General features: G+C 41.7%; 1 protein-coding gene across 23 annotated transcripts in view; it reads right to left on the reverse strand.

Annotated features, from left to right (window-relative positions):
• LOC306801814 (voltage-dependent L-type calcium channel subunit alpha-1C) overlaps positions 1-14,461 on the reverse strand; it is a gene marked incomplete at its 5' end in the record, with an annotated part of 131,406 nt that overhangs the window by 38,861 nt on the left and 78,084 nt on the right. For 10 of the 23 annotated variants that reach the window (XM_079305206.1, XM_079305213.1, XM_079305208.1 and 7 more), the window contains one exon: positions 12,723-12,806. In XM_079305206.1, coding sequence (XP_079161332.1) covers positions 12,723-12,806 — 84 coding nt within the window. Of the gene's footprint in view, positions 1-12,722; positions 12,807-13,464; positions 13,549-14,461 lie in introns of all 23 variants that reach the window. The other 13 variants (XM_079305216.1, XM_079305217.1, XM_079305207.1 and 10 more) reach the window with 2 other exon arrangements.

A 14,461-nucleotide genomic window follows, 5' to 3' on the forward strand; every position in this document is an offset into this window, starting at 1 on the left:
AGTGTGCAGCTCTGAGAATTTCTGGGAACATTTTGAATAAAACTAGCCAAAATTATTTTTTTTTCTGCAAAAATATTTTCTGTTAGAAGAATGCTGATGCTGAAAGTCGAGTGTTCTATAGAAACATGCCAACTTTGAAACAGCCATTTCAGAAATGTAAGGTTGAAATCTCACATTTTGTCCTCACACATTTTAATTTGGTTTACATTTCCATCATAAATCATATATAACTAAGAAAAAAAATTCGATGCCAGCTTCAACTGCTTTTACTTTGCTGAAGCATATGTTTTGAATCTTGATTATTTCAATAGAAATGATGTTTTACTGAAAGTTTTTCAAGTTTAAATTTTCCTTCTATTTTAAAACATAATAAAATGTTACAAGGGGCCTTCAGAAACAAAAATAAAATTGAGCCTCCCTATAGCTCTAATCTGGATGAAGCACTGAGGGCTTTTTTGGATTATTTAATGCCTGTTTGAAAAGGGCACCATCTTACTGGAAAACAGGGAATTGAGGTGTGTGATGCTGCCTTTACTGGGGCAAAGGATGATTTCCCTGGAAAAAGCTCTGAGTGTTCCAGTGCAATATAACATGCTGATACTCAGGCAGCTCTGCAGAGGAGACTGAACTCCCCTGCAGCAGGGAGTTAAAATTTCATTTGTTGCAAGGAGGGGAATTAGGAAAAATGTGACATCTGCAATGAGGTTTGCCATTCCCCTTCTGCCTGCACTAACTCATGGGGCCAACAGGCACCAAGTGTCAGCTCATCCAAATGCAATATTATATCCATTTATACTTCACTGATTCCACACGATCTCGGGTCTCAGGGGAAATGTTACCATACCCCTATGCAACAAAAGCGTGTTTTGAATACAGTTAATAAGGGCAAGGTAACTTTTAAAGCAAATGAGTCCTGCAGCTATCAGTTTTTTTTCCCTTCAATTTCCTAAGTATTCTAAGATTTTGAAATTCTGGAACTCGCTTTTCTAATTAGCTCCTAATATGCAAATCATACTAATTTGAATAGGTTATTAATTAATTTCATATATATATATATATCCATGAAATTGCCAGACAGTAGTCTTATGGTTTCAAGTGCTTAAGGTAAATATAAGGAAAGTCAATTGCTTTAATTTGGTTATGCAGATTACCCTAGATTGACAATTAGAAGACAAGTAATGAAAGGGCTGCTTTTTTTTTTTTGCACAGATAAAAGCTCTATTTTTTCCCATGACTTTCAGAAAAGCAGAACAATTGGTAAAGTATATCTATGCAAATTATTCTTAATTTTCAGGATGTTTTAATAATCCTTCTCATTAGCTCTGGGAAATCAAGTCCTATGGTAATCAAGCCTGGGGGGCTCCTGAGAAAGAAGCAGATCCTAACCAGGATCAGAGATGTAGTGCTCATCTTCAGGTAGAGCTACAGAGAGGCAGGAGCAGCTTGCCTGTGTTTCATCATTTGTGGGACAGGCAGCCAAAAAAAGCCCTAGAGCATCTGGGTGAGAAGGTGCTGAAGATGAATTGAGCCATGAAAATAAATCTTGAAGGGCTACTTGTGTGCAGGACCTTTTGTTTTACAGGTAGAGAGATTTTGAGGATCTTCTGTTTGAGTAAGAGAGATCTGGCTGATTTGAACACCTTTGCCAGAAACCATGTGTGAATAACTTTCTTTCACAAAGCTTGCATTTTAATTTGACCAGTTCTTGATTCACAGGGCAGTGGCTCCCAAAGGAGATTCTCAGTCTGTCCCAGCCTGAGGGGGACTTTGGGAACAGAACAGACCACTGAGCATGATGGAAAAAGAGCAGGAGTGAGAATTTAAGTTCCCAAATCTCTCCAGCTTCCCTCCTTTTTATTACCATGCATGCCAAGAGTCCTCATTGCTGCTCCTGAGCAGTCCAATGTGCTTCACTGATTTCCTAAGGCAAAGTTAACATGGCTTTTAAACATCCAACTCTGCAATGTATTTATCACTGTGCTGGAAAGGGCAGTCTTCTTTTCCTCCACCTCTTTAGAAAGATTTATGTTCTGAATTACATTGCTCATTTTTCTCTTCCCTTTTTTTTTTTTTTTTTTTTTTTCTCTCATTGTCTGGGAGGGAAGAAGGAGAGAAATCTGTGGGACAGGTTTTCCAAAAGGAGCACAGCCTGTATCTGGTTTTGACTCATTCCAAATAATAGTTATTTTCACATCCAGGTTCTTCCATCCCAAACACCCCAAAAAATCCATCATCTTGACTTATCTCTTGTAAAATCACAGCTGCTCTGGGGGGCTGGGAGATGTTCTCTGACACACTGTTCAGGCTGTTGTGTAATAAGGCCATTACACAGATTTTGATGTCAAAATAAAATAGAAGAAAAAGACTGTTCAAAACATTCACTGCAGTCCTAATGACTTCAAAGACATGCTGTTGTGCACTGTGTAAGAACTGATTTTTCCATTTCTTGCAGGATTCCTACCTTGGAAATGAGAGCACTTGGAGATGAAGTTCCTGAGCCTTTGATAGGCAGGGGCTTGCTGTCCAAGACCTTGCAGGATTCTTCTTCCCTGCAGACTAGGGATTTGAGGAATTAAACAAACTCCCAGGGGCATGTCCTTCTGCTGCCATGGCTGCTTTTGTCTTGTCCTGCAGATATTTGTTAATTACTTCTGAATTAGCCGATTGGATTTCGTGGAAAAGGACAAGGAAGAAAGAAAAATGAAGAACAGAGTGAAACTTGGTGTATTGGTGTTCCTGGGGTTTTTCTGGCCAGCCTCATGCTGAAAGGAGGAGGGAAACCTTCAGGCTTTGTAGGGTTCCAGAAGCACATGAATCCAGAAGGAAACTCCAGTAGCATCCTTGTACTGTACAAATCCTGTGTAAGTGATGGGGAATTACACTGGGGGTGTTAAGGTTGGTGTGGTCTGCAGAGAACCCCCACTGCTCAGTGAAACTGGGGGCTGCTGGAGCCAGATGGAGACTGGACAGGAGTGGTTCTTCTGGGCAGGCAGGTGGGCTACCAGCTGAAAGATTCCACATGCAGAGCTGCCAGGACCCATCCTTTGGGAAGCCCAAAGGCTCTGGGACAGTGTGAAGATGGGTGAGCACATTATGCTCTGATCAAGATGCTTGAAGAAATTGTACATGCTGGTGGAAGCAGGAAGAAACCCAAACCCCTTTGATCCAAAGCAATAGGTCTGTGGATTGCAAGAGGCTCTGGATGATTGTAGATGAACTGTCAGCTCCTGTCAGTTCTTTATAATTAATCTTTGCTCAAGAGAGTATATCCAGAATATCAGCAGCCCAAACAGAGAGATTGTTATGGACCATTTTCATCTGAGATTTGTAGCAGCTAATATTTAATTCCCAGTCTGTGTCTTTTCATTGCCTTTTAAATTAGAAAGTTATTTAATGTTGATGCAGAACATTTTTTTCCCTAGAAAAAAACCCAGCCTACAGACTCATACTGGATTTCTGTATGATAATATGGGATACAATAAAGTCTATGTGTCTTTCTGGGATTTGAAATGCCAATCACAGGCACCATCAGAAAAACATTAGAAGTGGTCATATGGAGACTGGGAATAGATCTTACAAAGTTACTGAGCAACATTTTCTTGTTCTATGCATCTTTCCAAGAAAAAAATAATTATTGATTTGATGAATTCTTTGGCAAAAAAAACCAAAACAAAACAAGAGTAGGGACTGTTTAGATGATATGTAATGCTCACTATATGTGATTTACTGTGTTCAAATATGGTCAAGCAGTTAAGTCTCAAATTCCCCGTCTCTAAACATCAATTTGTTTTGATGTTTTTCTATTAACAGGTGTTTCTTTACAGCTGAGGCATCTTTGCCTGCATGTCTGCTCACCTTATGTGTTGATGTCTGGCTTTGGATGAAGGAGATTTTCTCAGCACTGCTGGCTGGTGTCTCTGAGCTTCCCAGTGGAGCTGGAGAGAACAACTGGGGTGTGCCCAGCTGTGATGTCCCCTTCTCTGCAGCAGCAATTGGAGCCAAGTCACATTTTTTTGGCCATCAATGAGCTGACCATGAGCAGCAATCCAGTCCCTACAGCTTGGTCACCTGGCTGCAGCAGGGAATGAGTCCCATGCAGCAGATGCCCAGGAAGATATATGAAGCAAAAGTCATTTTGTTGGCATGTTGTGCCAGACAGTCCCCACAAAGAACAGCTCAGGGAATGAAGGTAAGAGCACAGCCATTTTAAAACCAGATGTCTATTAAGAAATAATAAAAAAAATCCACTCCTCTTGTGTTTCTCTGGCTGGTGCATGAGAATGTAGAGGAAGCAAGACAAGAGCCCTTTCTAATATTGACTATATTAGAAAGGGTAAAATTAATTTACATGTATTTACCTTTGATTACAAAGCTGGGTGAGCAGCAAAGCCCCCACAACTGGGTGTGTGTTTGATGGGAAGCCTGTACATTTGGTTTTGAATTACCAGCTGAAAGGTGCCCAGTGCCTGGCACAAAAACTCTCACCAAGGGGAGCAGCTCCTCCCCTGGACTGATGGGATCCTGGCTGAAGACAGAGAAGAAAATCTACTTGCTGCATAAGATAGAGGGAAACTGCTGCCTTGCTGAAAATGTCTGCAAAGCTTTCAGCAAAACTGGGAGAAAATCACCAGGGAGAAGAAGAAGGAGGAGAAGAGCAAGTTAAAGAGGGAAACAAGTAAAATGCTCGTGTGTGTCTTCCCTTCTTCCATCACCTCTGTTGCTTTCATTGCAGCTGCAAATGCAGCCTGGGACCAGCTGGGATTTCTCTAAACATGCACAAGAGTGCAAGGTGGTGCATGCAGTGAGGTCCTGCAGCACTGATGCTAAAAGCTCTTGTGGTTTGCATGAAGAACAGGAGCTTTTGCAGCAAAACTGGGAGTGAGATGCAGGGGTTTGTGCCCTCTCTGTTACTGCAGTCTGTATATGGAGAACAGCAGCACTGGAAAATTCCTTGGCCATTCTCAGCAAGGTAGGTCTGAGAAAAAAAAGAGAATTAAACGCCAGGAACATCTTTCACTGCTTCAAGGAATTTCCCAAGATGACAGAACAGCTGGATTTGAACTCACCCAAGCACCTTTTTGACCATCTAACTAAGGATGCTTAGAGATCATTAATTAACATTAATATATTCAGAGATGATCTGAGGAATCAAGAGCCAGAGATTTTTCTGTGGATTCATGTAAAGATACAATCTCTATTAGAGTTCAGGGAAAGTTAAAAGAAACTTTTGCTAGGCAAAAGGAATGATTTATCCTGGCTAGCAAGCCAATGGAAAAATATAATCAGCTTGGGGTAGCTCTTTTTAATTTGAGTGTTCTAACTAGCTTTGTGGAAAACCACATTGGAATTAAAGTAATATGAAATATAACTGTGATATATCACAGATTTTGATGCCAGAATATTGTAGAGGGTTTTCTCTTCAAAGTGCTGTGATAGAGAAATGATAAATAAAATTAAATACTGGTCAGGAAGTCTGGATGCAGGCTTTTTAAAGAGCTCTTTGGATTGCAATGTAGATGTCATACACTTATTTTTACTCTTGAACCAACATGGGAACAAGGTCTGTGGTTCTTTGTGTTCCTACTATTATTATTTTACTGTTATTGTAACAATAATTTACAGTCAAATAAAAAAACCCAGGACTTCTGCTTTAAAGGCCTTAAAATGCAACAAGGTTTTGGGTATGTGCAAGCCTGCACTAATTAAAAGCACAATTCACTCCTCAGGGCAGTCAGTGGGATGCTGTGGGCCACCACTTAAAACATTTCCACTCAGAAGGACTCCAGACAGCTTTTTGCATCACAGTCACAGGGCTGCCTAACTTGCTTTTTGCTGCTTTCACACTCAACTTCTAAATCTTTGTTCTTCTGGATTCTTTATCTTCTGTTTCTCCTATCTTAATTAATGTGTGTGGTTAATTTTTTTCCAGTAAGGCAAATTTATTTTTATGCTACTCTTAAGTCTTCCCTGCATTAAAAATACATTCTGATTTTTCCGTGGGCCTGGAATGATGTCTGAAGCCAAGTATAACAATTCTGTGGAAATCACAATATTGAGGTACTTCCTTAAAATTGGGTAGTAGGAAGAGTCTTTCAAAGTGGGAACTAAATGCCTTTTTCTTATGGTGCTAGTGCTGTTAGCAACAGCTGAAATACGCAGGTAAACTGAGGAAGGAGTAATTTGCATTTACTATCCCCTTTTTTTTTTTTTTTTTTTTTTCCAGAAAAGGTATACTTTTTTCTGATTGTCCATGTTTCATATAAATTTCCATACAGAAGTTGTGCAGTTACCAAAATTACCTCTTTTAAAGAGCAAATCACATTATGAACTCTGGAAATGCGCTCAAGATACCAGCATTTTAAAGACAAAAATTAAAAAATAAAAAAAAAAAAGAAAAGAAAAGAGGCCCCATCATCATGACAAATATATACATAAATAAAACCAAAAATAACCCTGTTCAAACATGGTTGTGGTTGGATAGCCATACTATAGTTCTTTTCACCTACACAGGGTGAAAAACATGCACTACAATTGTTGATTAAGCATGGGTGGTGATCAATTTTGAATTAATCTGTGAAAGGGTCCAGGGCAGCTCTGCTGATGTTCTTCAGGGGCAAAATAAAGCACTTGCCACTGCTTCAGCTCACAACCATGCTTCAACCTGGCATCCTACAGCTGGGCTCACCGTGGTGTGTTACCCAAATTATCCCACCAGGTATTTAAAAAAAAAAAAAAAAAAAAAGAAGAAGAAGAAGTAAACTAAATCCACCCTCCCCCTCCCATCAATTTTTATCAGTAGCTTTTGCAAAAAGAAAACAGGTCATATATAAACATACACGTACACGCACACGGGGAGAGCTCAGGACTACGGACATTCTGGGATGGCAGCAGAAGGGTTTGACAACACGAGAGGACAAAAGAAGCCACACAAGAAACTTCCCCAGCCCTTTGCTAGGTAATTTGGAGCCTCTTTGCTCCCCAGGTGGCGTTTGGGAGGGAGAGGAAGGAGAGGGAGGGAGATGCTTTCTGCCTTTTCCCGGGAGGTCGTGGGGAGCGTGAAAATTTGTGGCCGAAAGTGGGAGCAGCAAAGGGCGTGGAAGCAGGGGGGAGGCGGAGAGGGACAGACAGACAGGCAGGCAGGCAGGATGGATGGATGGATGGATGGATGGATGGATGGATGGATGGATGGATGGATGGATGGATGGGTGGATGGGTGGATGGGCGGATGGATGGATGGCAGGGCAGGCCGGCTGGGTGCGTGTCGTCCTTCCCTTTGCGGCCTGGCTCCCTCGGGAGCTGGGTGTGTGCTGCAGCTCCAGCCCTGGCACAGGCCCTGCGCCGGGGCTGCAGCCTCTGATCCGCCTCTGCTTCTCTCCTTCCCAGAGGGAAAACAAACTCAGAGGGAGCTTTAGTGTGGCTGGAGACGGGGCAGGAAAGCCAGGGAGAAAAGGAAGAAAGGCGGGGTGGGGGTTGAAAGGGAGGAGTGCAGGAGAGGGTGGAAGGGAGGTTTGTAGGCTGTCAGGTATTCCAGAGAATGGGAGCAGGAGCCCGTGGCAAATAATATGAAGCCTCTTGACACCAAAAGCAAGATGATTGTAAAAAAAGGCCTCATGCGCCTGGTTTAAGCCTGAGCTGCTTCACGTCAGAAATAAAAACAGGCTAAATGAGAAATCACTGCACAAGTCTGCAGCTCTTGGGAGCTCAGTGCTTTGCTATTTATTTCTCTGGCCTTACTCCTACAGCACTCAGGACTCAATGGAGCTGCAACCCTCTGCTGACTTCCTGACACAATGTGGAAACCTTTCCAGAAGTGCGAGGTGTGAAGGACTCAGCTCCCTTCAACAGCTGAGGGACAAACACCAAACCATTACAAAAAAGGCCTGACTGATGTTTTTTAGGGAATTAACACGCCAAGGTGGGGTTTGTGTTTCCCTGGCCTTCTTCACACGGGGGGTGTTTCCTGAAGCATCCCAGTCCTGTGTGTCCCACTGCACTCCCCTCCTGCCATCTATCCCATTCAAAACCATTTCCAACCAGTGTTCTTTCTCTCGTGATGCTACAACAGGAGGGCATTTTATGCACAGAAACATCCCATTATTTCACAAAAAGCCCTCAACCACTGGTTCTTTATCCCTGGCAGTTCTCATTTCAAATTCATGCTCACCCCCCTGGCTCACCACATCTGCTGCATCACCTTGCTGTACCTGTAATTCCTCCTCCCCTGTGCCTCCTGCAGCATCCACAGACACACCCAGGCAGCAGCACTGAATGGACAGGGAGGGTGGACACCAGTCCAGATGTTTTGCTCAGGCACAGCTGACAAACACAGAGGCACCTGCACATGCAGACAAGCTCAGAGGCACCAGCAGAGCCCCTCAGAGACACAGACAGGCACAAACCCTCCCTCCCTGACATCCTTTCCAGACAGACAGATGGACCTTTCTTTTTCCTTACACATTTTGTTTTTTAACATTGAAAATGTATAGTTAGTTAGTTAATTATTTTTAAAATAGTTTTTTTATTAATTTACTTGGGAGAGGAGTTGGTTTTTTTTTTTGTTTTTTTTTTTTAATGGAGTTTTTTATGAGAAATAGTTTTTTTATGGTTTTGACATTACAGTGATCAGTTGCCCTGGAGAATGGAATTTGATTACCATGTAATTTTTTTTTTTTTTAATTAACAGTGGTTTTCATAATTATTATTGAGGACCATACGAACTTATGAGGCAATTTTTAAGGATTGTAACAGTTTAAATAATTTTTTTTTTGTAAGCAGAGGGTTTGTTTTTTAATTATTTATATTTAGGGGATCATAGGAATTTCTTGTTTTTACATGTATGTTTCACAAAAACCCATAAACTTTCTGTTAATCTTAAAAATTCAACACTAATTAATCCTTATCAGGTACAAAAAAAAAACCAAACCCAATTGTCCAGGTATCAGCAAGTAAAAATTTCAAAAAACCTTCACAAACCACCACAGCACTGCAGCTGGATGAGAAACCCCTCAGTGGCCAGGGGACACTGATGTGAGCATCTTACAACATTTATTTCCAATTAAAATAGAGAGAAATATTTTTCATCACTGCAATATTTTCTTCTAAGGAGATTAAAGGGTTTTGCCAACTCTAGTGACAATAGTTTTTAACAAAAGGAGTAATAGAAGTCTCCACTGATGGGAAGACTGAGGTCCAAGTCACACATATCAACACACCAACAACAACCATTCACTGCACAACTACACACAAAATACCTGTGCTTGCATTCACACTCTTCTACCCCTACACATGGATTTGTGTCTGGATTTATGTCTTCTTTATGTCTTTATGGATTTGTACATCCAAACAGACTCAGGAACATGGAGGACAATCAATGGACAATCAAACCAAGACATGCACACTCAAATCTATCTTAACAAAGGTTTTGGTCTGGGAAACTCCTTTTCAAGTAACCAAAACAAATGTCAAAAGGCAAAATAAAAGACAAACCAGAACAGGGAGCTGCACAAGGAAAAGCAAGCACATACCTACACACACACAGTGGAGGCTGTCACTCAGTCAGGGCTCTCCTCACCACTACAGCTCAGTGCCTGCTGGCTTTGCTTCCCCTGCTGAACCTCACACATTTCAGGCTTGCAGGTCAAACTGGGAGTCTCCATCTTCCCTTCTAACTGATCACAATAAGAGCTGACCCCTCACTCCAAGAGCAGCACCTTCCCAGATCCTACCTCAAGCTTCCAAGGAGTTCAGCAGAAATATTTCACCTGCACCTGACCAGCCTGAGCATCTCCTATTGGCATTCTAGGGTTTATTGTTTCTGTCCTTTTCAGACCCCAGGTCTCTGGGAGCAAGACAAGACAGTGTACAGAAACACAGGGCAGGGCTTGCTGAAAGCCACAGACAGCAAGGAAAGCAACGAGCCCCTGAGCAGAGGGGAGAAGTGTGGCTGATCATCTGCCTCTCACTGCTGGGGAGGGTGACAAATGTCCGTCCAAGATGGGCTGCTACTTCCAAAGCCCATTTTCTACAGGGGAACCACACCAAGTGCTGCTAGCAGGGACAGAATCTGACAGGACAAACCAACATACAAAACATTCTCTTATTCAATAAGGGTTGTTATAGAAGTGCAAAAGGGATTCCAGAACATTTCAGAACAAACTCAATCCGTAGCTGCCGCTTGTTTATCAGTGCGTCAAAAAAAGTTGTGCAAGTTTTTTAGTAACAAACATTAGAAACTAGTAGCAAAGGACTTGCCTAGGTTAAAAAAAAAAAAAAAAAAAAAAAAAAAAAGAGAAAATTTAAACATGCCAGGTAACAAAAAGAAGTGTGCAGAGATCTATAAAACTGTATAGAAGGAAAGGGTTCTTTAGAGGAAACAGAGGGACCATCACACAATGCTCTTTCTTCACTGCCCCTAAGAGTCAGGGCCAGCCCTGCTGCCTCCTCACCTGAGACAGGTTCTGCTTGTTTGGGCCTCATTTTTATAGGCTTCTAGAACTGAAAACTGGATTCTGGGCCTTGCCTGACATTTTGAATTGTCTCTGTCAATTAAGCACAGCAGCATGGGCAGCCCTGGAGACTGAGGATCACAGCAATCAGCAGCAGCACGACTGTCTCGACAGGATGCTGAGAATCAATGTGATTTATACTGCTTAAATTTGATGTCTGGGAGCTGGGTGTCTAGACAAACCTAAAAAACCTAGACTCTCACCAGCCACTGGTGGGCATCTCCAAATAGTAATTTATTTCTCTGTCACAGACATGTCCAGGGAGAGGAGCATCCCATGCCACTAACAGCAAGAAGGGTGACTCTCTTCCTCTCAAAAAATGGAGATTAATGAGCAGATTAAGCTGAATTTCTTCAAAAAGACCCACTGGATTTTCCTGCATTCCAGGATTTCTGGCTGTGTACCAGAACACGAGGATTTCCTTCCTTTCTGCTTAGAAGACTTTTGAATGGATTTAAGTACATCAGCCAGGGAAGTCATTGATGTTTAAATATGATTAATTTCCAGTTAACTGTGTATATTCCCTCCAGTGCCATGTGAAGTTCTCCCTCTGTGGATGAGAACTGCACTTTTCCCCAATCTGAAGGCCATTTCCAGGTTCTCTACTTAATTTGCTTGTGACAAGTGGGGCAGGGAAAAAGTTTTAATTTCAAATTAACAACTTCAGCCTCATTGTAACATCCTCCTACAAAGTCAGCCTAATAATAATATCTGCCTAGTAAAAGGGTAACCAAAATGGTTTACAACATTCTGTGGGGAAATGTTGTAAGCAACCATTTGTGTCCAGAAAGTAGAACATTTGAGAGATGCAAAATAAAAATTCCTTTTTAGTTAAAAACTATTTTCCGTTCTTTCAAAAGACAAGGAAAATAATCTAGTCTAAAAAAATAAAAATTATTTCTTCAAAATTAAAATGTTACAGCTTGAATAAATATTCATACTTCAGAATTAAAAAAAAAAAAAAAAAAAGAAAAATGAAAAAGAATAAAAGTTGAAGAGAAGTTAAACTAGAACCAAGATATGAAAATATTTTGTTTGGAAAGTTCCAAGTGAGGCATTTTTATTTTTCAAAATGCTGCCTAATAATTTTTTCCTAAGCATAGCAGTGAGTGAAAACTATGCTGTCACTTTTCTGTTTGAAATGGTTTCCCTTTACAGTACACAATTCCAAGGTGGAATGTTTATTCAACAGCCACATAATTTTGAAAATTCACAACTAATTTGCTGCTCTTTTACATATTTACAGCAATTTTCCTGGCCTTTATAAGCTGGATTTTTCAGTGTAATTTTTGTCCATGCTCATAAGCCCATCATAGTCTTCCTTTTGGAAATCTGTGTGTTTCCTGCCTGTCCTTTGTCTATTTATCCTATAACTCTCTATCCATCCACCTCTAAAAAAAGAGATATAAGAAAAAAATTTGCCTGGTGTGATTTGTTTCCTGCTCATTTCAGTCCCTGTGGCTTGCTCAGCCATTCACCTGTCTGCTGAAATGGGCACAAGTGGAGCCAATCAGTGCCAATGGGGCTGGTGCAATTTGAGAGATGGGTCAAATCAGGTTGCAAATAAAAAGAAATAAAAAAAGGTTGGAACTCTGGTGCTTTGTTTTCCTTTGGGATTTCTGCTTTATTTTATCTATTTGTTTTTTTATTTAAATTACTTTTTTTTTTTTTTTTTTTTTTTTTTCATTAGGAACAGATTCCTCTACACAGAGATGATTTGGTTTTTATTTCTTTTGGAGGAAGCCTGAGTGGGGAGGCACAGGGAGGATTCCTGTTTTGGTTCCCTCAGTTCCACCTCGAAAGAACTGACCTTTATCTCTCTGTGGGGTGGAGAGAATTGAGCTGCCATGGGAAGCAAAGCATAACACTGGGCAGACCAAAGTCCTCTTCAAGCAGCTTCCCATGGCACAAAGAGCTTTTTCACTTACACTCCACATTTCCCATCACTTTTCCTGCTATACAGTTTAATTCATGCCAGGCGGATTATGAAAGGGAAGAAAATGATGCAACAGTCAAAAAAAACCAAAAAACAAAAGTCCTTTAAGTCGTTCCAAAAATTAAAACAGAATCAAACCAAACAAAATCAAACAAAAAACCAAAAAAAATAAAAGAAAGGAGGGGAAAGGGAGGAAAAAAAAAAATCAAAACTAAAAGAACCCGGGAAAGACAAATGAATGTTAGAGCAGGCACGATCATGGACAGACGCCAGCTACTTACGTTCACCTCGGTGATTGCTATATCAACAATGCTACCCACAACAATCAAGGCGTCAAATGTATTCCATGCATCACAGAAATAGTGCTGCATGTGGCAGAGAAGCCAAGGAGAGAGAGAGAGAGAGAGAGAAAGGAAAGAAGGAAGAGGAAGAAAGAATGAGAGAGAGAGAGAAAGAAAGAAGGGAGAAAAGAGGGAAAGGGAGAAAAAGAGGGGGGAAAAAAAAGTAAAAAAAAAAAAAAAAAGGTAAAATAAAAGAAAATGAAAATAAAAACGAAACAAAAGCATGAAAGAGGGAGAGAAGAGGAAAAAAATAAGAAAAGAAAGAGGTTATGTGGGCATATTAAATAGTCTCTTACCACTCTACAGTATTGGTTGCTCAAACCTCTGTAACGTTTCACATGATGGAGGGTACCAACAAAAGCCTGGTTAGTCAGAAAGTTACACTCAAGCATGTCTACCTTTTGGAGGGAAAAAAAAGCACACACACCCCTAACTCTGTGCGCTTTCACCAGTCACAGCCTTGGGGCCAGCTATGACAAGTGAAAAAGAAGGAGGCATTTCCCCCCCTCCTTTTTTTTTCCCTGGGAGAAGGAGAAGGACGACGGCAAGTTCAATAAAAGCATGACTAGAGGGAAAAAAAACCAGAAAACAAAAAGAGAGAGGAAAAAAAGAGAGAAAGAGAGAAGGAACAGCAGAGGAGGAGGAGGTGGTGGTATCCTGGGGAGGGTAGAGTAATACTCACATTAGTTTCACTGAGAATGACGTCTATAATGCTGCCAATTACGATGAGGAAGTCAAAAACATTCCAAGGATCACTAAAGTAACCCTACATAAGGAAGGGGCAGGCAGGATGGGGATTAAAAAGGAATGTTAGACAGACAAAAACAGTTCAAAATTACCATTAGAATTTCTGCCCTGACACCTCAAGGGGTTCTCCTCTCAAGTCTACCTGTTGTGTCTCAAGCTGCAGCCCAGGCCTGGGCTCCCTGACTGCTGTGAGCAGCCCCTCTCCAGCTCATGGGATTCCAGAGCAGCCACCCCTCCCCTCCAACTCTGAGACAGGGAAGTCACAGAGATCATTTTGAGCATGGCTGCTGGCAGGAATGGGGCTTGCAGGACCAGCTCCACCAGGCATCTCCATTCCTGGCCATGCAGCATCCTTCCCATTTAGTGGGCAGTGTACAGGAATAGTGTAATGTGGTTTCCTCAAAAACATCTCCCCACTGTCAATATCAATCTCCCAGTCCTCATTCCAGCTGCAGTGCTCTGTGCTGGCACAGGGAATAGCTGCTGTGCCATGGAGGAGGAGGGGGCACAGTCAGGCTGGGGATGTGCTGTCTAAATCTCACCTGTCTCTTTGCTGAGCCACAGTCAGTATTACCACACCATCAGCCTAACAGCTCATTTCAGAAAAGCTTCAGGTCTTGTTCAATAGTACAGGGCAGGACTGGTGTCTCTGTTACTCTGAGAGCACAGCTGCACCACAAAATGGAGCTGTGAGTGTAGCCTGGCTCGTCCCAGGTAAGAATGGGAGCAAAGCTGGCTTTAGCACTGCTCACTGCCAGACCTGTTGCTCACTCCTGCTGTGCCACCTTGGATGGCCAGGACAAGCCTGATCACTTCAGGGGCTGTCCCAAACATCTCACTGTCCTAAGCAGAGCTCAGGAGATGCTCATCAGCACTGCTTGCTGTCCTCATCCTTTTTTGGTGGAAAGGCTGCAAGGACACAGGACCCTTTT

This window comes from Erithacus rubecula (genome assembly GCF_903797595.1).
Source record: "Erithacus rubecula genome assembly, chromosome: 4".
NCBI lineage: Eukaryota > Metazoa > Chordata > Aves > Passeriformes > Muscicapidae > Erithacus > Erithacus rubecula.